Below are 26,548 nucleotides of genomic sequence, written 5' to 3'. Positions count from 1 at the left end.
TCTTTTGACCCAGCACTCTTTCTGTCCTTCACTTCTGCCTCCTTTCTCCTCCTCCCCTCCCCAGGCAGCTGCCCTCTTCCTCTTGCTTTCTCCTCTTCCTCACACTCTTTTTCTGCCTCCCTGCTCCACTCTCCCTGTTGTTGCTGACTTGTAAACATGGAATTTGGCTTGGACCCAAAGCTCCTCCTCTGTTCAGCTCAGCTCAGCGCTGGGGGAGTGGTGATTAGAGCCGTCCCTTTTCCACCCCCACTTCTTTGCCAAATTCAGAGGTCAGAGGCCTCCTTGTCCCTACCACTGTGGCAGCACAGGTGGTGCTGCCTTCCATAGGGTAGGGCTGGGTGATGTGCAGGTGCTTGCCTGTCCTGTCTCACAGCCAAGGTGGGATTGCAGTGCACAAAGCAATCCAATCCTGCTGCATACGCATGGCAGGTTTTGAAAGAGTTTAAGTCTGTTGCCTTTTTTTTCATACAGACAAGTCACAGGAGATGCAGCTGCTAAACACAGGCTGTTCAGGTTTCTGCTTGCTGGTCTGAGAGGACTTTTCTTACAGAAGAAGCTTGAACTAAGTGAAGTTACAGAAACTGTCTGTTACCATTCTATAATTGGAGGTCCTGTAATAGAGTGTCTTGGTTGGAAGGGACCTTAAGCATCATCTAGTTCCAACCCCTCCTTTGTGAGGATTTTTTTTTTAAATGCTTATTTATCTTGCAAAATGAATCATAGAATCATAGAATTGCTCAGATTGGAAAAGACCTTCAAGATCATCAAGTCCAACCTCAACCTAACCATACTGCTCTAACAACCCATCCCTAAACCATGTCCCTGATACCACATCCAAATGGTTTTTAAACACATTCAGGGATGGTGACTCAACCACCTCCCTGGGGAGCCTATTCCAGTGCTTAACAACCCGTTCTGTAAAGAAGTTTTTCCTGATATCCAACCTAAACCTCCCCTGGCACAACTTGAGCCCATTTCCCCTTGTCCTGTCACCTGTCACCAGTGAGAAGAGACCAACCCTGCTCTCACTGCAATCACCTTTCAGGCATTTGAAGAGAGCAATAAGATCTCCCCTCAGCCTCCTACAGCCCCAGTTCCTTTAGTCGCTCCTCATAGGGCATATTCTCCAAGCCCTTCACCGTCCTTGTTGCCCTTCTTTGGACCTGCTCCAGCATCTCAATGTCCTTTCTGTACTGAGGCACCCAAAACTGAACACAGTACTCGAGATGGGGCCTCACCAATGCCGAGTACAGGGACAGGATTACTTCCCTAGCCCTGCTCACCTCACCATTCCTGATACAAGCCAGGATGCCACCGGTCTTCTTGGCCACCTGGGCACACTGCTGGCTCATGTTCAGCCGACTGTCCATCAGCACACCAAGGTCCTTTTCTGTCAGGTAGCTTTCCAGCCGCTCCTCCGCAAGCCTGTAGGGTTGCCTGGGGTTGTTGTGACCAAAGTACAGGACCTGACACTTGGCCCTATTGAAACTCATATGGTTTACCTTGGCCCATCAATCCAGTCTATCCAGGTCTCTCTGTAGTGCCTTTCTACCCTCTGGCAGATCAGCACTCCCTCCCAACTTGGTGTTGTCCGCAAACTTAATGAGGGTGCACTCAATTCCCTCATCAAGATCATTGATAAAGATGTTAAATAGAAGTGGCCCCAGTACCGAGCCCTAGAGGACACCACTCGTGACTGGCCGCCAAGTGGATTTAACTCCATTGACCACAACTCTTCGGGCCCGGCCATCCAGACAGTTTTTCACGCAGCAGAGCGTATGCCCATCTAAACCATGGGCAGCCAGCTTCTCCACGAGGATGCTGTGGGGGACAGTGTCAAAGGCTTTACTGAAGTCCAGGTAGACTACATTGACAGCCTTATCTTCATCCACTATGAGGGTCACCTTGTCATAGAAAAGCATCCAGAAGTAATGTAATGCAAGAATCGCAAGGATTAGTGTTGCCTGCACAATGTTAATTGCACCCCGTGCCCAGCTCCTGGATGGAGCTGTGGGGTAGCTCCTGCACATCTTCCTGCAGGATCACAGGTTTGGCACCCAGGACATGATGGTGAAGTACTTAGGCCTGAACAGTAGACCCCAGACCAAAGTAGACCTATAGATGAACCTCAGAACCAAATACTATACTGTACCTTCAATACAATATTTATCTATGTTGTTCTTTTAACATGAATATATACTTTAATGCCAATTTATTAAGTATCTGTTGTAATATTTATCATGTGACACTAACCGATAGTCAATTCTTGTTTATTTAGGGGCATGTTTACAAGGCAGTAAAACCTCGTGAGCAGTGAGACCAGATATCTGATCTTGTTGAGAAATATGTGGTTAAAGCCCAAACAGAGACACTCCCTTGGTTCCTCCTTGAGCCCTGGCCAGGCTTTGGGTGGAATCCAACAGCAGGATGACCACAGATGTTTCTGCACTTGCAACAGTACAGGATTTGGACCCCCTTGTAGCGGATTTGGAGACATCACCTATGAGTGAGCGCACTGTGTAGGACCTCCCAGTTGCCAGGAAAGCCTGCAACTGGGGATCCCCAGAGACTGTGGATCTGGGTAATTGTAAAGCAATTGGGCAACTGGTGATGTATCTTTCACAATCACTAGAGATAATCTCGTGTAGTATGATTAGGTACATTACCTTGTTTTGTTTAATTCTTGCTGTACTATTTCCCTTATTGTTTTATTGCTTTAAATGTAATTAAAGATAAACATACTTTAACTTGGTGCCTGTGTCCTTTATGCTGACCATGTCCGCTGGCAAAACAGATGGGCACAGATTTGTGCCCATTGGTGAAAACTGCAGCTTGTGTAATTATCCAGCATCACACGCTTATTCCCCCGGTGAAAGTCCCGGCTCCTGAGCAGCTGCCAGCATTCAGGAGCTTCAACACTGGAGCCAGCCAGGTCACACAATAGGAATACTTCCTTCAGCTCTCAGAAATGGTTAATTGAAATCCCAGGGGCTGCTTTCCCCCCAGCACCATTAGGAGGATCTAAACCTCAGCAATGTACTGTTCTCGAGCAACAAAGCCTCTTGTAAGAGCCCAGTGAGAAGGGAACCAAACCAACCATTCCGCCTGGCCAGCTCCCAGGCTCCCGCAGCACTGGGGCTGCAGAGAACCAACAAACTCCTCCTCTGCTCTCCCACCATCAGCCCGTCAGTCTTTTGGGTCCTCCTTCCACCTCCTTTCTCCAGCCCAATCTGTCTCTTGCCTACTGTGTCCTCATGCAAGCGGCTTCCGTGTGCTGAAAGGGGCAAGGGGAGAGCGGAGGAGAGCAGCTTTGCACTTGGCCCCTGCCATTGCCAGCCCCCAGCAGCTGGTGATCACCACCACCTGCGCCCTGCAGTCAGCTCTGGGGAATTTGAGCTGAAAAGCCGAGATCTCTATCAAGCCCACGCGGACTGGGTATTCAAGTGCTTGTAACGTGGCCAAGCTTGAGCACAGTTTCAGGGAGCGGGTGCAACGTGTCTTCCTAACAGAAAGCTGCCTCCTGCCAAGATTCAAGTGCAACACTTCAAAGCGTTAAACCAAGAAAGGAAAATGTCACCAGAAATTTTTCTAACGGGTTTGAGGAAGGTCAGATAAACAATGGGTTCCTAAGATTGGTTTTAGCCATAGAAATGGATTAACAATTTTTGGCGCTATGTTCCCAAACAAATTTAGCCCGAGGCACAACCCCTGCTCAGGAAATTTTGGTCTCAGTCGCTTCATTGTGACATTCTTGGAGTTCAGACAGCGCTTCGTACATTGGAAGGATTTGTACAGCCTTAAGATGGGCTGAGCAAACAGCTTGTTCATAACAAAGCAGGCAGCAGACCTGAAATAGCCAAGTATTTCATAGTTACTGTTACTATGACTGAACTGCCAGCCTTCCCACATTGCACAGAAATCTGTTCTGCAGGCTCTTCTTTCAATTCCCCATGGCTTTTTCCTGTACCCACCCAGCAGCTCACCTGTATCCAAAGCATGGCCTGGCTGTGCTCTGCTTCTGCCACCCATCCTCAGGGAAGGAATGGCAGCAGTTGCCCTGACTCACAGACTCTGGCCCCACAGCTGTGGCTCTGTCCCAGCTGCTGGTTTGGGTTTCTTGCTCTTCAACCTCCCCACGAGCAGTGAATATATTGCACCTCTTTTCATTTTTGGATTAGTGCTGGTACCGTGGAATTGTTCTCAGCCATTCACGAGCAACCGGGGCAATTTTGGATGGAGTTACTGGCTAAAATCCCATTATTAACTTTCTTGAAAGCAAACCATTGATATCCATATGGGGAAACTCATCCTGCTTTCCTAAAGCATGAGATCAGTGGGACACCTTTGAAAATAATGTGGTGATTAAATACAGGTTTGGCAGCTGAAGAGACAGAAGAATCGCGGTTTAGTTTCAGCATCGACTGGAGCTGTGAATTGGAGGCAAGCAAGCAGCAGGCTAGCATCTCAGTTTCCCCTCTTGTAAAATGTATTTAACGGGGACATTGGCCCCGCAGTGATAAGGCACCCGCAAATCTAGGTGCAAAGTACAATCACGAGGACTGATACCGTAATGATTGCACAGGAAAGAGGCAGGTAGGCAAACAGCTCAGAATAGAGGTTAAAAGAGATGAATGTTAATGTAAAAACCCGTTATTGCAGGAGACATCTGATTTGATCTCTTCCTTTTGGCACAGGGAACCTTTCAGGGGCAGTGCTGCTGTTCCCAGGTGTTGGGGATGCTCTCCTTGCTCACAATTTGACCCCCAGTTTGGGTGTTTATGAATCCAAACAAAATCCAAACATACTTTGCTTCCCAGGAAAGCTTTCAGAGCTGCACCAGGAAGATGAGCTGCCAGAGGCATTACTTCCCAACCACAGTTATTGCTGTAGATCTCTGAGCCTTAAGAAAGGTACAACTGATGATCCTGTTCATGTTGCCTTCCTGCGGGCTTGGGAAATGCGATTACTCCAACTCTGAAAATCTTCTGGGAAAGCATCACACTGCCTACTCTGTCACTTTGAGGAGATTCATGGGTGGGAATGAATGATTGGATGCAAAAAAAAACCAGCAACTGATGGGGAAACACAAAGGAAGAAGGTCATAACGGAGAAGACCGCATGATCAGACTGTTGCCTGCAAAGGCACAGGTATCTGCAGGGCAGGCTGAGCTGACAGGGACGCGTTGCCCAGTGCTTGTGGACTGCACACCGGGGACTGCTCTGACATCAGTTCATGAGCTCCTTGGCTCTGCCCTTTGTTAGTGGCCCATTAAATCAGCAGATGATCTGAAGAACTGGCACCGATTCTACAAGCACTCCATAAATAACGTAGCACTTCAACAGTGATAGTGAAGCGTGTGTTTTGCCCAGCTCTTTTTGCCGAAACGGTGAACACACTTCAAATTAAAATACACAAACATGCAATTTTGGTCATCTGTAACCCACGTTAATCATTTCCAAGAGCACTGAGTGCTCAGTGTTAGAGTACAGAATTTCTTTTTCTGTTATTTTCATGAATAACACAGTGTCAGGCTCTTGTTAGTGATTTCTTCATGTTTTTATCTTCTGATGTCAGCAAAAACAATGGCTTCAACGCAAGCAAGCATTTAGGAGTATTTATCAGCACATTGGAAACGCAGAAGATTGTTACTTTTTATGGCCACAGTGGAACAGGTTTGTGTTTGATGCCCCCAGTGACGATGTTTATGCTTCACAGATCCAAATATGCACTGGAAATCAGAATGTATATTTATCTATCAAGAGAAAAACCATTAATAAGTGTTCGGGTTTGAAACGTTGGCTCAGCAACGCTCACAGTTGGATTAATACCTGTGGGAGCACGTGGAGTGAAAGGGAAATTAGAAAAGATGAAAATGCATGGAACTTCTTAATAGGAACTGTTCAGCAAGTTGGGTGCATGCTGGAATTCCATTCTAGATGAGCTTGTTACTTTTACCTCAGCAGCTCCAGCAGCGGCTGCTGGCATCTGCAGATCCCCCGCCCCAGATCAGGGCACCTGGGCAGGTGAAACAAATGTTTGGGCAGTAACAGCACTGTAAGAGATGCTGGCTTGCTTGAAATGCTAAAATTTGGAGATTTTGAAAGCCATGCTCCATCCAGAGATGACAAATGTTAGTCCTTGCACCTGTTAAGTACCGATCCTGCTGTGCATTTGCTAACACCATCCAGCAGCTCTCTGCTGCGTTGCTCAGAGATAAAGCACACTGGGTCATATCCTGAAGGATGGATATCCTAAGGCACATCTTCAATTACTTTATACTCCTTACTGCTTATCTTGAAGTCCAAAGTACTCAACAGTGGGTTTGCTGGAAGGCAGGAAAAAATGGGGAGCTTCAGTTAGGAACAGTATCCTCATGATGAAGTGGGACTTTGGAGTAGCTTCCTTCCTGGGGGTTGCTCCGAAACTGCCTGGACATGGCCCAGGGCACCCTGCTCTGAGTGGTCCAGTGGGAGCAGGGGTTGGAGCAGATGGACTCAGAGGTCCCAGCCCACCTCAGCCATCACCTGGTTCTGTGAAGTCCACTGTGATAACTTTCCTCTGACAGCTTCATGCATGCCATAGTGTGTGCTGACTCCTGTCTGCAGAAGGAGGGAACAAGGTGCAGTTTGGGGTTCAGAGTAACCTCCCACTGTTGCTTGAACAGCCCTGCCTGTGCTGGATGGTGGCACTAAGGCTCTCAAGATGTGCTGCAATTCAGGATTAAAACCAGTGCTGAATATTTTCAGGGATCTGTGCCGTCCGACTGCCATGACTTGCCACGCCATGGTGAATGGGTGCCTTTATAAGGAGACCATATATTATGGTCTCTCCAAATGACATGGCAACAAGATGAGAGACAACAGTCACATGCTGTGTGGGCCTCTTGATCTTGTGAAGCAATGGAGATAATGGAGATTTCCTCAATATGGGGAATGAAAAAAAAAAAAAAGAACAATTCCAGAACGCCAGACTTGCCTGAATACTGAGAACAACTGAACAGCTGATAGGCCAAAAACCCAATTACAGAAGTTGCTGAAGCATAACCACACTTAAGTAGCCAGCAGTCACTGGGGATGGTGAGTGCTGGTGAGCCCGGAGGTGCAGGGAATTTAAGGGTGGGAGGGAAAGCTGGGAAATGTGAGCTCCTGTATCCCAAATCCTTTGGGCTACAGCTCCAGAACACATCCTTTCAGTGCCTCAGAAATGAATTCAGAACAATAGGATGAGACAGCTGCAAGCAACACAGGTGTGGAATGAACAGATTACCTGGAAGTAATGGAAGATGAGGAAATGCAGCAATGCAGTCCTCCGGGGACTCCATTATCAGTGGAAAGAAGGATAATAATGACTCAGTCTGCTTACACCTATTGGGAACTCCTCTATGCTTTTTGAGTCATGGTCTCCTGGGATTTTCCAAATCTCCAGGAATACCTGTGTCCTCTGACAATTACAGCAGCATGAGCCATGAAGGCAGAGGTACGAATCAAATCCCGACAACTGCTGTCAGTGCAGCAAGGAAAACAAAGGGAAATATGGGAAGTGGTTGTTTCTCTCTTGTTTAAGGTGCCTTGTGCTGTTCATCTGCTCTAAGCTTATTTCAAGGGCTGGTGCTCAGGATGATGTGGGTTGAAGACAGAGACTTCTGACTGCAAGGAAGAGTTTTTTTTCTTGCACGATCACAGTCTGTTTCCTTGTGCAGAGGCACAGGGCCTTGTGGGAAACCTTGAATGGTGGCATTCAAGTTGTCCGAGTGTCCCCTGCACTCAACACAGGTCTGAGCTGCATTTTAACCCATATGAATAGACTCTTACCAGCTACACATTACCTGTTTTTTCCCAGCTATTGAACACCTATGCTGATATACTTACAGATGGAGGTATAAGCTTACAGATTAGAAATATGTCCATGTATTCTTAAAAAGTGAAGCCATATTTCCTTGATGCACTTAGTAAAGAAAGAGGAAGGTTAGAGGGCTGTTGCAAATTGCCAGATAAAGAGTCTGTTCGAAACAGCCCAACTGCTCCTTTGCTTTGCATCCTGAAGGACAAAAAAAAAAAAAGAGAACTCTCCCAGGCACTTCATGAAGCACTTGACTACAGCTTAGGAACGGTTTTTGTTTGCTTTTGGTTTTGATCAGCTACTCTCACATCCCAAGCAACTCCAATAAATGCTGAAAAAAATTAAGGGGCAAGCCTTCCTTTCTCCAGAATTGGTATTTAGAGTTCACACAGACTTTGGATGTCCCCCCAGCTCAATCAGCCCTTTTAATCAGTTTACACGAAACTCCAGAAGCCTAACACTTCTCCCTGGAATGGCACACAGATTCAGCAGCCCCACAGTGGCACATATTCCTTCAGTTTTCCCGTGCCCACCTCAGTGCCCCATTGCTGAGCTCTGTGCAGCCTTTGTCCTCAGCAGACATGGAAGCAGCCTTCCTTTTCCACACTGATTGTGGGTTGCTATCAACTGGTGCAATAAAAGCAAGATAACGTATCTGTGCTCTGAGGAGGGACAAACAAACCGGCATGACCTGGACAGCAGTGCCTTTCTAAGAAAAGCAGAATCCATCCTCCATTTGGAACTACCATTTGGATGGGAAACAACTGACTCACATTAAAGAATTGATTTGGAGCCTGTCGTGTGGTAAAACAAACAGCACAGAATGAAGTTGGCACGGTGCCTACATGGGCACTTCTCCCAAAACTAACAGACGGACCTTCAAGACCCAGAGGCAGCCAGCAGGAGCCCAGGCCTCCACGCGCCCCTCCAGTGCTCTCAGGCCTCCTCAGCCCCACACGCAAACCTCCCAGGATTTCTTCCACTGACCTGTTATTTCTCCATGGCTCTTCCTCACCATCAAGCCCCGTGTAAACAGGGGCCTCCCCCTTCCTGTTGCTGTGAGCGGGATTGTGGCCCTCAGACAGGTGGCATCCATCCTGTGGTGATAGGCCCCGCCTGAGGCAAACAGGCTGTGCTGCAGACGGCCTCTTGCGAAGCAGGAGCCATTCCATTAACCAGTAGGCTGCAGTCTCTGCTGCAGATCATTCAGGATTGGGATTGTTTTTAGCCATTTCCCTTTATAATTCGTTCATCTAGACTGCAGCAACTCTGCACAGTCCAAAACATGCACCTTCCTCTGAAGCATCAAACCACAAACTTGATGTTTCTGAACCAGTCTTTCACATTTGTCATAAGGAATACTTACTTATCTGCTGTAGCCGCATCTTTTTCAAGTCTTTTTGGTTCCTGTGGCAACACGCTGCTCTTGCTTTCAGTAAAAGTAAGTTTTGTAGCAGCAGCAGCAGGCTGTGATAGCAGCAGCCATCAGTGCTCTTTTCAAGACTGCAGCTGCAGTCTAACATCTGTGGGAACTGGTTCCTCTCCCAGTGTGTCTTCCTATCCAATGAAGTCAGGAACATTCCATGATTGGAGGAGAACCCTATATAGCCCTGGCAATCAGGTTAGAGTATGCAAAATGGGTTCATTCTGTTAGGCCTCTGCTCCTGGTTACCGGACATACCTCCATCAGCCATGCTTATTTTCCTGCAGAGTGCAGCTCTTTGGGGTCTTTTCCGAATGGTTATGGTTTTGCCATTTATCACCTGTACACTTGGGAGTTTCTTCTCAGAAGTTTTAGCCACAAGAGGACACCCGCTGGGCAGCCAGATCCCAACACCCATTTCATACAGCCACCTCCTTACCTTGGCTCCAATGCAGCCAAGATATTACACAAAGAAGTGTTACATTAAATTACAGTTTCTTTTCTGCTTGTACGCAGTCTTTTCTTGACTCCTTTAGATCCATTTCCACTTGCCATTCCTAGTCTCCTCATATAAACACTGAAAAACAGATTTAGTCTGCTTTCCCGTGTTTGTTTCTTCCTCCTGACTACAAATGGGAGGAGTCATATGACCCAAAGCAAGCTTAATATAATAACTATTCATGGTAATGCCAATGGGCCCCCCAAAATGTCCTCAGAATAACCTATCATCTCTAAGAATCCAATGATGCCACCTTTCTTGAGACAGAAATACATTCCTGGTGTAGGAATTTAGGTGGAAGTACATTTATGTTTTCCGACTACAAATGCTATGACGTGTACGTAAGGACTTTTCCCTTTTTAATAAAAGCACTCGATGTGATGACACTTTAATAAATTAGTGTCAGCCCAGGGGAATCTAGCTGCTATGCAATGCAGACGTATCTGTACAACACTGTACTTCTCTCTAGCATAAAGGCTCCCAGCTCCCTCCCAAATGTCTTGGCCATTTTTGCTGCTCCCCATTGAAAGTTGTGAGACTGAAGTCATTTCAATAAAATTCAGGAGAACCATTGTCATGACACATCTCACAGCTAGGGAGCACTGATACCCAAGCCCTGCAATCTCAAGGTTTGGTTATTAGCAGATGCAGTTACAAGTCAAAAGCCAGCAATGGACTGCATGCAGCACTGGCAGATAAACGATATATTCATGTACAGTAGTAGGTGTACATGGGTTTTGTCAAGCAGAAGAGTATGTCATCAGTTTGAGTCCTGATCCCCCAGCTACAGTAGATTTCCATCACAGGAGGTTTGCTATGGGCTAAAAAGTACTTCTTTTTTTCTTAATAATTTTCTCTATGGCTGTGGAGCAGTATTAGCATTTCAGAAGCTAGCCAAGGCCAAAATCTTGAAACCACAGCACTGAAACTGAGTTAAGAAATGAGCTACAAGAAACCTCTACTGATCAATGAAGAAAGGGAAGCGATCTCAGCTCTGAACATGGCCTCATGAAAGAAGTGAGCAGACAAGCAATGCTTCCCTCCAGTGCAAACTGGCATATAGGTCCCGCTAAAGAAATGAAATCCCACAAAAAGGCTGTAAGTAGCCACCTGGTCACTTTTCAGCAGGAGAGCAAAGTGAAACTTTTGCATCTGACCAAATCTACAGGCAGAAGAATAAATAAACACTCCTGCACAACTGCAGCTGTTTCACTCATCTTCAGACTGTAAGTAGAACCCTGTCAGTACGGAAGTGATTCTTCAGTGATGTGCATCAGTCAAACTGGCTTTGACATGCAGCAACAAGATATAGAAAGGGCCTGCAAGCTGCTGGTCTCCTGCAATGTTCCAGGAGTTACTTCTGCCTTCTGCTTAACTGACTAAATTATCTGGTTCACAATACTCTGTAGTAGCTCTAAAACAAAACCAAACCAAGATGTTTGTTACAAGCGTACCACAGCCCAACAAGAATTTCACCTTGTTTCACAATATAGAGAATTCTAACCCAAACTTCGAACTGTAACACTTTCAGCTTCTCACAGGAAGGTCACCAGAACCATAAAGAATTAATCACACCTCAGTATTTTCTATACCTGTAACTAAACCTGGATTACCTGTACTCCACCTTTTTTTCACAAAACTTTTAATTGTTAAAAAAATAAAAATAAAATTAAGACCAATTATAATTGATTCATTTATCCTCAACCATCCAGACAACCTGTTCCATTTCTGAAGGTCTGGTATCTGCATTCAGCTTTTTATACTTTCAGATGGAGGCCTGCTTTTCTGCCCATTCTGGTAAGCTGAGATTGACACCACACAAACCATTCCTGTGCCTTGCTAAGCACATACTTCCTCTGTGCCGAGGACAACCACTGCACTCTGGATACCACATGCAATTACTGATAAGTTATAACCAGACAGTCCCAGAACGTTCTCTCCCTAATGGCACCAGTTTACACACATGACCTTTCTTCACATATACTGCCTCTGTAGTTATGCACATTAGTTATGTACATTTAGTGGGCATGGTGGTGATGGATCGATGGTTGGACTAGATGATCTTTGTGGGCTTTTCCTGCCTTAATGGTTCTATGACTACAGTTTGTACGGTGCATTGAACAGTCATAATAGCAGAGCTGTCATTTAATTGCTCACTAACTTGGCAGTCCTTTCCCCACTCTCTCTCATGTCCCACCAGAAGTGCTGCTCTTGAGCTTAGTGTTGGCTGGACACCATGAACTACACGTACAGTATGCTTTGGCAGATGCTCTGCCCTGAGGCCCTTGAATTTTTTTTGTCTCAATAGCATTACACACCACCAGCATATTCCTATTCAAAAAGTTCAAGAACACCACAAACCCAGATAAAATCCCCAATCACTGTACTATGTCATTGTACTCAGCCGAGCAGGGACGACCTTCTGCAGTGGCAGATGAGTCTTCCTCTTGTGCTGCAGAGTCTCATTATAAACTCCACATTAGTCTGTGCCTTGAATTTCCAAGCGTGGATTTCACGTGCTATAGAAGTCCACGATGAATAAATCAATCAGCAGCTCCTGGTATCACAATATGCTTGCTGTATGTATCCCAGATCGACCATCAATCCCTGCAGGAATTTCCTTTACCCTGGCCTCCAGCTGAACCCTGATCAGCTCATATTTATAGACATCCTTTGCATATGTCATCTGCTGCACATCCTTTTAGAAAAAAACACCAAAAATCCCCCATCCTTCTCCTTGACCATGTTCAGCAGCGTTGGTTTACTCCGGTTAGCCATCAGAATGTTCATTTTTAAACAGCAACTACTCACTGTGGAAATGCTGTTGAACCATCACCTATGTTTCCTGGCGAGCTGGTGTTAGTTTCTCTCCTTTTAGAGATCACTTGAAGAAACATTTGGAAAACGAGCTGCTTTATCCAAACTCTCATTAGTTCATTTCCTCATCCAAATAGGTAATTCCCAAGCTGCTTGCAGGCTGCCGATTTTCTCCTTGATACAATCTCCACATTTTACAGTTCTGCTGCAGGTCATTCCTGCTTCACAAATTCTAATTAGCCAAGATTTCCAAATCTTTCTCCCCTTCTTTCAACACTGACGTATCCATGGCATCAGGCCCTCATCGCTTTTGCAGGATAGAGCTTGTATACATTTTGTACACGGCTTTCAGAACCCACTTAGGCACTTTATAGCTTCTGATCCAAAAGAGATTTTTATTTCCAAGTGGATTTTATGACTGCTCTGGATCATATCCAGGTTCTCCCAAGAAGCCATTAAACATTATTTTAGACTCCTTTCCAGCTTGGTTTTAGAGAATCGTTGCAGCTCTGGTTCCTGTAAAAGCTCCGACTGCCGCACAGATGGTCGACCAGTAGGGCCTCTGCTGGGGGGGGAACATGGCCCTTACTTCTCACAGCAGGACTGACAAGGGGCCATGTGAAAGCTAATGAGATGGGTTCCAAATACTTCCCAATTGGAGTCCAGTGTGGTACCATGTATTGTTTTGCTGTATATGACTTCTGCTGCTCTCCATCCATGGTGCACAAAGGAGCTACTGCCAAGAGGAGCCATAAAAAAAACCCTCCAAGACTCCTGCTCCCACTGACCCCAGAACCTCCCTCTGCTGTAACACCACCCCAAAGAGCCAAAAGCATTACCACAGTCTCCTGCTGTTGCTGTAGTACCACAAAGCTGATTCCTCACCAACACAAATCAATGCAATAATTCCGTTTATGTATTTTTTTTGTTGTTGTTTTTCAAAACAGGTAGAATAGAACAGACACTAGGAAAAAAAAAACATTTTTTATTCAGTTGAAAAGAAGTCATTTACTCAATCACATTAACTATGCTAAAAATGATTTTTCTGACTACACCAGCAGTTAAATATTTTCAGCACCAGTTCAGGACACATCAGTGACATTTATCACAACAGGTCTATTTCTTAATGTAGAAGGACATACTAACGTCAGTAGCTGCTACTGGGAAAGGAGTAAGCAGAAGACTGCCGTTGCTTTCCAAATTCTTATCAGCGAAAGTAGCAACTTCTTGAAATAAATAACTGCCAAATGATCTCCCAAATCTTTAAATCGATCTTTTAAAAATAGAGTTAAAATAGATATCTTAATATGAGCTATCATAGATTTTATTTTTTATGTGCTGAATACTCCAAAACGCGAGTAGCTGAGCAAGCATCCAGTACATAACTTTTTAAAATAGTTCTTCCCTCCCCACAATATCAACCCCATTTTTTTATCCAAGTCATGCTGGTTAGATCCCTATCTATAGTGACTTCCCAGTAAACACCACGCTGTTATCACTAGGATACGCTACCATCCTATGAGTGAAAGAAGTCAGTGAACTGGTGAAATACCATCTCACGCGAACACAAAATTTATCCAGTCATTGGCTCGTTATCTCGGAGCATCAAACAAATTCTAAGCTTCTATTTTAAAAAGCTTTTGCGGTCTTCCTCTTGCTGGGCCAGTTCAGAAGGTCATCGCTGAAGGCAGAACTGATGAAGGCAAAGAAACCAAAAAGCAGCAGATAGTAGTGTCTCTGTCCTTTTAAACAAATCAAGTTCGCACAAAACAAAAGGAGACAAGGTTAAAATGAAGTTTATTAGTTTTTTTTGGTGTTTTTTTTTAAGCTTTTTTTTTTATATAAAACTGTTTGTGAAACAGCTATTTTATTCCCATGGCAGAGTGACCCCTGAAAGATGCACTAACCCCTTTCTTAAGGCCTTAATAAGAAAAAACTTGGTTTTTTTTGTTGATGTTCCTTAAACCCAAATGTTTACAATTACATAATTTACAAAGAAACCCACAACAAATAACCACATAGTGTAGCCTGTTACACTGACATTCCTTCTCCCTTCTTTTGGAAAAGCAAAACATAAAACAAAAAAGGGCTAAATGGGTTTTCTGACCACTTTGAAAACACATTGGTTCCACCAACATTCAGACTTCCTTCCCAGCTCCCCGCTTCAGCAGGTAAAGCACACCTCCCCTCCCAGCACACTGCTTCCAGCGCTGAAGGCAGCTCCTGGCTACGACCTGGGTTGGGTGCTGCTGCCACAGAGGGCAGCTGCTCCTTCCTCCAACATGGTACAGGGGTTCCCACATGTACAAGGTGTACGCTTGTGTGCATGATCTAAGCAAGCAGCAGTTACCTCTTACTTCATGAGCCACATGACCTAAGGGTCTTTGGATGTTTATCAAGCTCCCACTGTCAATACAGTGTTTCTTAAAACTACGACCTCCCTACCCCCCCCACACAAACGCCCCACCACCTGCATCCATTCAAACCTTCCTCCCACACCCTACAAGCAATTTATCTTGTGATTTTGTTTTCCTTTTAAGATTGGACTTCCTTGGATGCTGTGAGAAAGAAAGAAGGCAAGAGAAAGGGAGACAAACCCAGTCTGGACTGCTCCCAGTACCACTGTTCTTTCCTGCCAAATGTTAGGCTCCATGAGCCTTGCTTGATTTTGGATTTAATGTTTACTTCAGCTACAAATTTGTTTTTTAAATTTATCTGGGTTTTTGTTAACTTCAATCAAAAGCATCAAAAGGGATAGCGCACCTTTCATTTAAAACAAAGTCTTTCAAGACTAAAAAATAGATCTTTATATATATATATATTTATCCCTCCCTCTTTAGTTCCCCCCACCTGTTTCCTTTTTCCCCCTCCCCTTCCCACTGTCACTATGGAGATTGTGTCCATGGAAACAGCTGGTTCAGACTCCTTGGTCAGATTCTGTGATGTCATCGGTCTTGAGTGTGATGTAAGAATTGATGAAGGAAGTGCTGGCATTGGCAGGCACGTCGAGAGGGGGCATGGCTGCACAGTGGGAGAGATTCCATTCAGTCACGAATGTCCACCGCTTTTTATCTCAACAGCCTAACCTGAAAAACAAAGTGAAACCAGTAATATATAGGAAGGCTTCACTGCCTTGGTCTGGCAACGCTTTCCCCACATTTGGGGGAACATATTCAGCAGCCTACTACAGCAGCAGCACCCAGAGCTCTGGGTTTGTGGACTAAAATTGGATGCAAGTACAATGGTGAGTAGTTCACAAAAGCAAATCCATGTAACAACAAGCATCAGTTTAACAACCAGCAGAAAAGAAATGAGCCCAGCTAGAGAAGAGTCCACAAGGGCAGAGTTACCCACACTCAATTCCGCACTCTCAGACCTCCAGCAGCGGGAAAGGAGCTCGCTCACCTCATGTTCAGTCCCCATCCTGACCCTGAAAACTGCAAACAAAGGGGCCAAGCATGCTCAAATGCAATGACAGCATCAGGACACCACATTGTCCCTTAGGGTTTGGACCCAAATATTTTCATACAGGTCACCACAGTGCCATCACACAGTTTTCAGAGAAAATGACACAGATAACGAAATTAGTTTTGACACTACAGGACCCAGCTGGAGGAACCAAGTTCCTGACATGGCTGAATTTCACCAGCAAAAGGTAGAGCTACATTTAAGCTAATTGCAGGTAAAGTGGTATTTATTTTTGTTGTTTTTTTTTGTTCTAATTGTGAGGTTGTGGTGGCAAAAGTTCATGGAAAGATGAGGCTCATGTCTTCTGAGACAAACACGGGAATGCCCAAGCACTTGGCACGCTCACTCTCCCTGTCCTGAAATTCTGAGTAGAGAGAATGAACTCCAAGGGTTCGGTAAGTTGGTAGAGGTGTAGTTCAAAACAGAAAATACAGGTAAAGTTAAAATTTAATTTCTCTAAGCCACAGTTCTCATTCTGAACCCGCACGAGCTGAGAAAGCAAAGCTTGAAATAATAAATTCCTTTCTTCCCTTCTCCCATAGCACAAGTGAGGCCCAGAAGCAGTTGATTTATTTAGTAAGGTTAACCCTTTGATGTAGCTTTAGTAAATTTCTCCTCATCAGCAAGTGAGCTCCGGGTAAAAAAAAAATCTCACAATGTAAGTGACACACGTGGAAAGCAGTTAACAGCATTAGAGGTGTGCCTGTGAATAAATTAACAACCATGTTTATGCATAGCTGGCAATTACTCCAGGAGTCCAAAGTATGATGCACAAATCAATGCCCTTCTGATTATCAGCACACCAATTAGATTACTTCCCAGCAAGCCTACCTCTTGGCTGCTAACACTCCCTCATAAAGGGGAGAAGGTCAAGCAAGTGCGTATGAAAACCAGACAGGCAAGCCATGGAGCTGGAGCTCAGGAGGAAAGGAGGGAGGTTCAGGCAGCTGACCTTTGTGGTGTTCATTACTGTACAACTGTGAGTCTGCACTGAAGGAGTGTCAAGGCCGCAGTGCTGTCTCTGGCTCCTGTACAAGTGCTGCTTGCCCATGCCTGGAATCAATCCAGAGCATTAGGCACTGGCTCAGGGAGAAATCAGGCTCACCACACAGAGCCCTTCCCCATTCCTGGACAGGATCCAGAGCACCAGACTCCCTCTCACAGTCACTCTCCAGATCTGGATGTGATCCAAATGTTCTAGAAGCAAGTGGCTCAGGGAGAAAGAAGCAACAAGCAGACACAGAATACACTGACTTGCCTGGATGTTATCCAACATGCACAATTTTTCCTAACTTGCTGGGCCTTGGAGTGAACCAAGACAAAGCAGCCCAATAATCTAACAGCTGACTGCCCCTTCTATCTTTACACCAAGGTCAGTGGAATGGCAGCTGCTCTTCTACCTGGAGTGCTCCTCTAAATTTTGTTAATTACCATCATAATACAGCAAAGCATTTTTTTAAGAACTATATCTTTTGGATGTGCACGGTTTTTGCTTTGGGATACAAGGTAAGGCTGGATAAATTCATCTCTAAGACATTCTCAGACCAAAAGAAGGAGGCTAGACAGGACCTTCAAGTAAGAACTACTTGAGGCCAAAGTGAAAGTGGGAAGAAATGATGCCTTAGAGAGATGCCTAAAGCACACAGTGAACGTGGTGCTGAGATTCCACATCTTGCAAGGCCTTAAGCCAATACATTCCTACAATCTATTAAAAAAGTGAATGAAGGAAAATGATGCAGTAAACAAAGCTGCACAAAGGTCTCTGCAACACATTAATATGCATTAGCTCCTTAAAAAACTACCTTCAAAAATCATCACTGAGAAGGCAATTTCTGTCTGTCTTCTGCTACTACGCTGAAGACCAGAATTCTCTAGTTAACCCCTCATCCCTTGTTGAAAACAACATTAAAAGCTCTTTCCAGTTACTTAATTGGAGAAACAAGTAAGATTACAAAGTGGCAAAGGTGCTTGGGAAGCACGAAAATGATGGTGAGGGAAAGGGACTGTTAAAATCAGGTCAGACAGCAGACATGAAACAGCAGTACACCTGCAGTGCTGCAAGAAAAAGACAGAGAAATGATCAGCTGAGTTAGAAATGTACCCGAGCACTGAAACGGAGTCAGAAGACTTTTTTGGACTAGAGTTTATGGGAAAACGTGCTAACAGGAACTAATCTGAAATCATTTATATCATTTAGACCTCCCTGTGGCCACCAAATGGCAACACGCTTGATGGAAATGAAATAGGAAATCCCATCCTCATCACACTTCCCTGTGCTAATTCCCACCTCTGTGCTATTCCCTTCTCACACCAGGGTATTTGCCCAGACATACAGAAAATCAGATTAAGAAAATGATCCAACTCATACACTAATACAGCAAAACACAACTTTCAGACATATCAAATATCTGACCAAGTTCACACACGGCTCCCTGAAAACTTGGGGGCGAAACCAGGCACATCCAACCCATGGCCCATGGGCTGCATGTGGCCACCTCCTGCCCTGCGCTATAAAGGCAGCAGCTGCTCTCTGTAGAGAGGCACCAGGTGCACACCCATTGCTCCGCAACAACCAAGCCGTCAGTGTGCTATTAATGCTGTGCTGACTGAAAGCAGGGCATGTGGAGAGCAGTGCTGTGCCGCGTTGGCTCAAGTGACGGCAAATACTAGTATGCATTTTGATACACTGGCTAAACACAGGGTTCTGAACAGCGATGAATACACAGCTGAGCTTTCCATTCTGATACAGGAATTTGAAAACAGGTTTCAAGGTTGCAAAAAAAACCATCAATTTATGTTTGCGACATTATTTTGAGTTGCTCTAAATACATTACCTGCCAATTTTCAAATGGAACGTATACGGTTGCCATCAGATATTCAACTCAAAAATCTGATTGCGTCTCTTTACCAGACTTTCATAATCCCTCTCTTACCGGAGAGAAATATCCTTCACTTCACAATCACACCATATTCATGTCATCACTTCTTGGCAGCACACACATTCTGAAAAACTATTCTGAAGGATGAAGTACGGGAAGAGTAAAATTTCATCAAAAATCTCTGATGAACACCTTGAGACCTCACTAAGAATTGCAGCCACTGCCATCGAACCAGGGACTCAAAATGTCTTGTTACTTACATATTAATGATATTGTGTATTTTACGAGGGCTGCTCTGAAAGTAATGCCTCGTGTTTTATTATGTTGGCCCACAATATCAGAGGCAGACAGTTGCGGTATGCCAGTAGAGGTTGAACCTTCCCACCAATACCATTTTGTTGCTGTGTGACAGACAGCAGCAGAAGGGCAGAAAGACCAAGTGGTGTCTGACATGGAAGTGAGTATGAAGCAAATGTGCATCACTGAATTCCCCCATGTGGAAAAAATTATATCCACTGACATTCACCGACACTTGCTGAGCGTTTATGGAGTTTGAGCAGTGGGTGTGAGCACAGTGAGGCAGTGGGTGGTGTGTTTCAGCAGTGGTGATGATGGTCACCTCTGCTGGAGCAGGTTTTGATGAGTGCGGCATGCGGCTCTTGTTCATCACTGGTGAAAATGCATAGCTAATAGTGGTGACTACGTTGAAAAAGCGTGCTTTTTAGCTGAGAATTTTCTCTATCAAATAGTGTTATTGTGCTCTTTGTATCTCTTGTACTTTCCATGGAAATAAACAGGAGGCATTACTTTCAGAGCAACTTACGTATATATAGCCCAAGACAACTCAATGCAGCCCAGGCAAGCCAAATGGCTGGACACCCATGGGCTAGACAGAGAGGGAGGCAGGAGGGAAGAGCAGCTGAGGAGCTGGGGCATGAGAGCAGAGCTGCTGCTTCCCACAGCCCTTCTCGCTTACACTGACCAAACACTGCTACAGCTACCTTGGATACAGCAGGTAGAGCTGCAGGGATTTAGAGGAAACATTAGAAAGTTGAATTTGTGGTCAACTGGGGATACAGCTCCACCTTCTCTCATCTACATCTGCTTGCAAAATAAAGGAAAATGCTATCCTAAAAGCAATGGAATGCACTCCTGGTAAGATCAATGCACTTATCCCTATATTTACATTTCTGGAAAACAGATAAATCAAGATTGCCGTGATCTTGAACTCATTGGTATTGTTAGTTCTTCCTCACAGACAAAATTTAAGACACTGATGAACTTGGAAACAAAACAAAACAAAACAAATGCAGAAACTTATTAACTACCAGTCACTTAAGGAAAAAACCTTCAGATTGTTAAGGGCGCGATCAGGGCAACATGAAAGGAGATTTTTGCCACTGGTTTAGCTGGGAGAGTAATAGAGCAGCTGCAGCAAGCTTTGCCTCTCACCACTACACAGAAGGAACTGCTGTGTACAAAAAACCTGAAGTGACTAGCCTGAACAGACCATAGCAGGAAAAAAAGGAAACCAAAGTTAGTAATTACAGATTTGCTGCATGTACATGAGATCACCTTGTTATCTCTCAGAAGTGGGGAAGAGCACTGCAGGTAAGGAGCCACAGGAGAAAGCAGGTGGAAACTGGAAGCTCTCCCCAACTCACCTGTGCTTGCTTTTATTTCCATTCCCAGGAGTACACTTCCCCCCTCACCCCCGCTCCGACTGCTCTGTGCTGAGGCTGCCTTTCACCATCTTGTTCTGCAAGGAGGGAAGAGAGCAAGGAAGGAGGGGCTGACGAACCAGCAAGCCAAAAGGAGGAGGAAAAAGAAAACAAGGGAGAAAAGGAAGACAGGGGTAGGGAAAGTGAACATACAGAAAGTGAGAGAGAGAAAGAGAAGTCAGTATTGAAACCAGACACAGATTTTCAGACAGAGTTTTCCCTGTGACAAAAGCAGGCAAATTTGCAAAAGTAAAGAGTCTGGGATATGGAAGCCTGGTTAAGAAACACAGAATTTAACACAGAAAGGTAGAATAAACTTAGCAACACCACTTAAAACTGCCCCACAGATAGCTTAAGACAGTCTAAGACTGCAGTGCCACCAAAAGGTGAGGTATCCCATCCCCTGTGCTTCCCTTTCCCTGCCTCTGCATCCTCACCAGGTCTGCTGCAACAGCACTGGCTACGATGCAACACACAGTGAGCTGGCTCTGCGAGTGGAAGCAGAACCCTTCAGAAGATGATTAGATTTCAGACAGCGTTTTCCCTGTGATAAAAGCTGCTATTTTGCAAAAGTAGCACATTCAGGACATGGATGGTTGAAGCATCAATGCTGACAGAAGGAAATGGGAAAGCTCACTGGGGAGCACAGGGAAAGGCAGGACGGGTCCCTCTGGACACAGCTTGCTTATGCCTGCAGTGTTAAGCGCAGTTAATGAGGCAAGAAGCACCTTTGCTCTCTGGGAGCCACTTATTATGATGAGGTGTATTTACTGATGTGAGGCATGGACTGAAAAAAGGGTAAGAAGCACTATACTGGGGGACTCTCTGAGTGTCAGTGGATTTATGAAGTTAGCTCTTCCACTCATTAACTAAAGAACAGAGGAGTGAGATATTAGACAGCTCCTAATTAGCTACTAATGTTCAACTGCTGCTACCTAATAGCCTGGTTTTAAACGGCCTAATCTAAAGCGTCTTTTCCTTTCAGTTGCCCACGTTCATAGTTTGCAGAAAAACTGATGTAATTTGTTTTCCAGTCACTCTAAAGCAATAGTTTTCAGCCTTTCTGGCCCCACCTTATAACCGGCTGGAACTCCCCATCCCAGTTACTACAATAAAAGGAGCAGGGCGATGCTGTATTCTGCCAGAAATCATCAGTGAGTCACAGAGCAAGGGCTGAGTCACATGCAGGCAAAAAAAAATCCCTGCTTTACTGCAAATGATTCACGTATTTACTAAGCAAAAGTCAAGCAAATGCAGTGTCAAAGGTTGCTGATGCTGAATTTCTGTTCTGAAAGCAACACAGCAGGTGTGCAAGTGGGACAGTTTTGGATAAAATCCACAATTTTTATTGCTTCATGAAGTACCCTAATCAACATATTTAGCAGTCTTTCCTCTCCTGCTCCCCAGGATTTCTTTAGAAATCAATGTGCCTTTTCACTATCATCTCCAGAAGTTGGATTCCCCCAAATAGTTGTTTCCTTTAATGGTTTGGACACCACCAGTGCAAGTTCTAATAGCGGTGACCCAAGCCAGGTATGAAGAACTTCAGAACTATCCTTCCTTTCAGGCAGTAGTTTTCAAAGATGTCATCTTCCTGTTCTCTTTAGGCAGGTATCCAAAGGTGGACAGTGGATGGCACTTCTGAAGTTGCCTTCCACAGTAAGGGGAGCTCACCCTTTCAGTTTTTGTTTGGGGAGATCTGCAGGCTCATGCAGCGTTAATGCATCAATTTAAACGTGCTGTAAATTTTCAATATAATTTCCACAATTGCACAGAGTAAGTTATTTTCTTTAATGTGATGAAAAGTAGGCCAGTTCTGGATCACAGACTCACTGCTCCCAGAATCTTCCAGAACATTTTAAATACATCTGTCTAAATACATCATATTGTGGTAAAACATCTAGAAAAGACTATGAGACTAATTCTTGTATGTTTACAAAAGACAGATTAAAGATAATCTGTGAAGTCAGAAGACCACCAGATGTCAGTCTAATTCTAGGCAGAGAAGAGATCTGCAGACAAGAACTAAATGGAGACTAAATGAGAGTAACAGAATTGTTTCCTATTATCTTTTATTTTCCAGCATGGGCCATCCATGCTCTTGCACAATTTATATTGCATCCAACTGGCCGCAATCGTGGCCATTTTTCTGGAGACTCCTGAGCATTTAAAACCAGTGGACAGATCCCCAAAGGGTCCCAGAGTTGCAACCTCACTTATAGACAGGGAGAAGCTGGGGGACAAGAAAGGATGGAAATTCCCAGCCCTGTATCACATTGCTCATATGTACAAAAGAATATGCGCTACCCATCATCTCCTCTTTCCACACAGAGCAATAGAAGTCCAGCTCTTAGCACCACTGTGTCTGCATTCAGCCAAGTATGTCCAAACTCTAGGCAGAAGCAGCACGCTGAATCCATCACCAAAAACAGGAAACAACAGTGAGCCTTTAGAAGAGTCAAAGATCCACAGAACAGCCAAACATGTATCGTAGGACTCAGGCTAGTTGCTACCACTTAACTAGATGTCTTAGTTTCAGCTGGGATGGAATTGTTTCCTTCAGAGTGTCTGGTACGATGCTGTGTTTTGGTTGTAGGAGAAAAGGAGTGTTGGTAACACACTGATGTTTATAGCTGCCTGCTAAGCCCAGGCCATTCGCAGCCCAAGGAGCTGCCATGAACTGAATTGGGACAGCTGACTAAAATTGGCCAAAGGGATATTCTGTACCAGTTGACATCAAGCAGGAGGAGTTTTTAAGGGGGTGGGAGTTCATCTTGCACTATTCTGCTGCTTGGGGGGCTAGCTGGGCATCAGTCAGGGGATGGGGAGCAATTGCTTGTGCATCACTTGTTATAGACATTTATCTATATATAGTCATAACTATTTTCCTTTTCCTTTTTCTCTATCTTAGTAAATAGCTTTATCTTAACTCTTGAATTCTACTTTGTTGTTGTCTTCTTTTTTAATTCTCTCCCCCATCCCACTGGGAAAGGGGGGAGTGAGCAAATGACTGTGTGATGCTGAGCCACCTGCTGGGTTAAACCACAACACTAGGACAAGGTGTTTCGCATTCAGGACTACAATGGTTCATGATGTAGTCTACATGTTTCCAAGAGCTGTTGAAACCTTTCCACGAGCTATATTTCTTCCTTCTTGCATCCTCAGTAAATCCAAGAAAAATAAACCACCACAGTTTCAATGTACCACTTGAGCAGAAGCAGTGAGCAGTGTTTTAGTTCTGTCACAGAAGACAGGAAAAGAAGCTGGTTCTAAAGTGTCATCAAGGATCTAAAGAACGACTGAGCAGACACAGCAAAAACTTCAATATCTTCTTAAACTCTCTGTATTCTTCTTAAGTTGAAGTTTGCCCCCAGAATATACCGCAAGCACACATCACAGAAGAATTCATCTAAAAGCACCTCTGATTATAGATGTTATCCAGGTATAAAACTACTAAAACAGATTTAAATACCAGAAGAGGGCAGCAAAAAAACAGGTCTAATACAGGTGAGGATTCTTACCTTGTGCTTGGGGCACCTCACTGAGAAATTCTCTTCGTTTAGTAAACAATCTAGAGGAGGAGAAGACAGCAACTTATTACATTTTTAATAAAAACTAATTTGAATAATACACATGTGCTAATCATGCTTCTCAGGCATGTATTTTTCATTCAAAGATCTTTTTTTGTTAGGAGTATTATCTTATCAGCAGATTCATCCCTTCCACCCCCAAAGTTGTAGCAATTAAAATTACTACACATGCCAGTGTCACCTGTATAACCAAACCTAAGCATCCCCAGCCTCCCTAGTCCTCTGTATCCAAAACTGCAAGACTGCAAATCCTGCAACCCAACCCCCTTTGTCTACTCCAGCCTTCCCTGCTATAGCACAAGGAAGTCAGACACATCCCTCCCATCCAAACAGACGATCCCTGCTTTATAGGTCATAGGAAAATCACTGTCTTTCATCCTACCCCAAGGCCCTGCCAGCACCAGGGGGAGAGGGGCGAGTGTCACTAGGTATGGTTGCATATGACAGTTTGTTTGCAATCCCAAATCCTGGAGATCAGTTTACAGTTTGACACTATGTCTGGTAGCTGGGTCACTGATGCTGCTCTTGGATCTGCTTCCATGATTCGTGTATGCGAAGCTTCTATGATCTAAGAAACAGTTTAATTACTGATTTAAACCTATTACAAAAACTGGGGCACCTAAGTAGAGCTTGTTTAGGATTCTACGAAGCAGTACAGCAGCTCAGAGAGCAGTCCATCACTGGCAGTGCCAGTGCAGCTGTTGCCACCTCCCATCAGCTCCCGCACCACAGGCACTGGCTGACACCGGGAGAATTCAGCAAGGCGCCTATGACCTCCCATCTTCCCAACCTACCCAAACAGCCAGCAAGGAAAGCGGCGCGATGGTAAATAAAATGTGCTAATTTAAAACGCTCTTAAGTATGTAGCATAACCAGTGCTACCTGCTGTTTCAATCTGCTGGAAGAGTTTAGCAGACAGCAGGAGACTGCAACTAAAGCTTGAGGGAAAGGCTTCCTAGACACCCAAGCCTTGGCAGAGCATCCCTCCGCTATGCAACGTTTATGTTCCAACACGAATGCCTCTGGCCTGAATCAAAGGGAAACAGCGTGCAGTGGGCTAAGTTAGTTGAGAGATTTCAGCAAAGAAGAGTAAAACCTTTAATCCTGCCAGGGATAACGATTTCAAATGCAGCATTACCAAATAACAGAGAAGAAATAAATTGTTGTCTTGTTGTAAGGGCAGGAATTGTACATTTGGACTATATACTGAATGATCACTGTATAATACAGCAATCATTAAAAATACATAGAGCGGTGATAAAAAATATACATGGCATGTTAGAAAAGGATTTTTTTTTTCTCGGAAATTCAGCATCAGTAATGAATGCACTTCTCTATCTGAAAGGAAGATGGCACAAGGATTGGGAAGGAAAGTCAGACACCTCGCCTTCAGGCTTGATCTGAGTATGGAGCTCTGTTCCTGAGTAAGTTTGGCATTTTTTCTTGCAAATACTAAAAGCAATCCCAATTAATGACAATTTTTTGTTTCTCCTAAGGGACAACTGTAGAAAACCAACTGCTCCCTGTACAAAATCAACAGAACAGCAGTAAACCAGAAAAATTTGTTCAACATTACCAAGCTGGCCGGGGTTTCAGCTGGCAGTTCCAAGGATTTTATATCACAGACTACAATTCATCAACAAGTCAGCATACACGTCGCTACCATCAGCATATCGTGGCAGAAAGGGAAAAAGAACAGAGACTCATCCTTGTTTGTACAGATTTTTCTCCATAAAGCAGTCAGGAAAAACCTAAAGCATTTTTAATGGAAGCAATTTTTCTTCTGCAGGCTTCACGCTTTGTCTCACTCTCTGTGTTCTTCTTGTTCCTCATCTTTAATGATACTTGTGAAGACGTGGAATTTCTCTTCTCTGAAAATCCTTTTTATTTCGCTGCTATTCTTTTTTCCCAATTTACAATCACAAAATGTCAGTATGGCATCCCTGTGCTGGATGCTGTGGGGACAAGAGTGCTGCACCATCTGACTGCAGGTGGGGAGGAACAAGCCCAGGGAGCAGATAGCAAATTTCACAAAACAAGGATTCTGTTTCCATGGAGACATCTCCAGGAGTAAGTTATCTTGAGGCATCACAGGCTCTTTGTAAATTTGGACAGACAAAAGCTAAACACAGACAATGTTAACCACAGTCATTTACATGTAAAAATTATTTAAGTGGCACTACTAATCTTGATTTTTATGCAAATGGCCAGCAGGAGTTCAGCTGTCTTTCACACAGTTCTTTTGCACAGAAACACACCCTAAATTGCCAGAGATTATTTTGTATGAGAGGAGATTAAGAGGAAGACTGAA

General features: G+C 44.4%; 1 protein-coding gene across 6 annotated transcripts in view; it reads right to left on the bottom strand.

The window, feature by feature from the left end:
* The window catches only part of TCF20 (transcription factor 20), a 116,537-nt gene continuing 104,346 nt past the window's right edge, over positions 14,358–26,548 (bottom strand). For 5 of the 6 annotated variants that reach the window (XM_021381807.1, XM_021381735.1, XM_021381891.1 and 2 more), the window contains 3 exons: positions 24,169–24,218; positions 20,591–20,685; positions 14,358–15,665 (listed from right to left, as the gene is read on the bottom strand). In XM_021381807.1, coding sequence (XP_021237482.1) covers positions 20,635–20,685; positions 24,169–24,218 — 101 coding nt within the window. In that variant the 3' untranslated portion in view covers positions 14,358–15,665; positions 20,591–20,634. The remainder of the gene's footprint in view (positions 15,666–20,590; positions 20,686–24,168; positions 24,219–26,548) is intronic. The other variant, XM_021381649.1, reaches the window with a different exon arrangement.

The sequence above is a fragment of the Numida meleagris genome, chromosome 1, assembly GCF_002078875.1.
Source record: "Numida meleagris isolate 19003 breed g44 Domestic line chromosome 1, NumMel1.0, whole genome shotgun sequence".
NCBI classification, from domain to species: domain Eukaryota; kingdom Metazoa; phylum Chordata; class Aves; order Galliformes; family Numididae; genus Numida; species Numida meleagris.
This window is presented reverse-complemented; position numbering and strand designations above follow the sequence as displayed.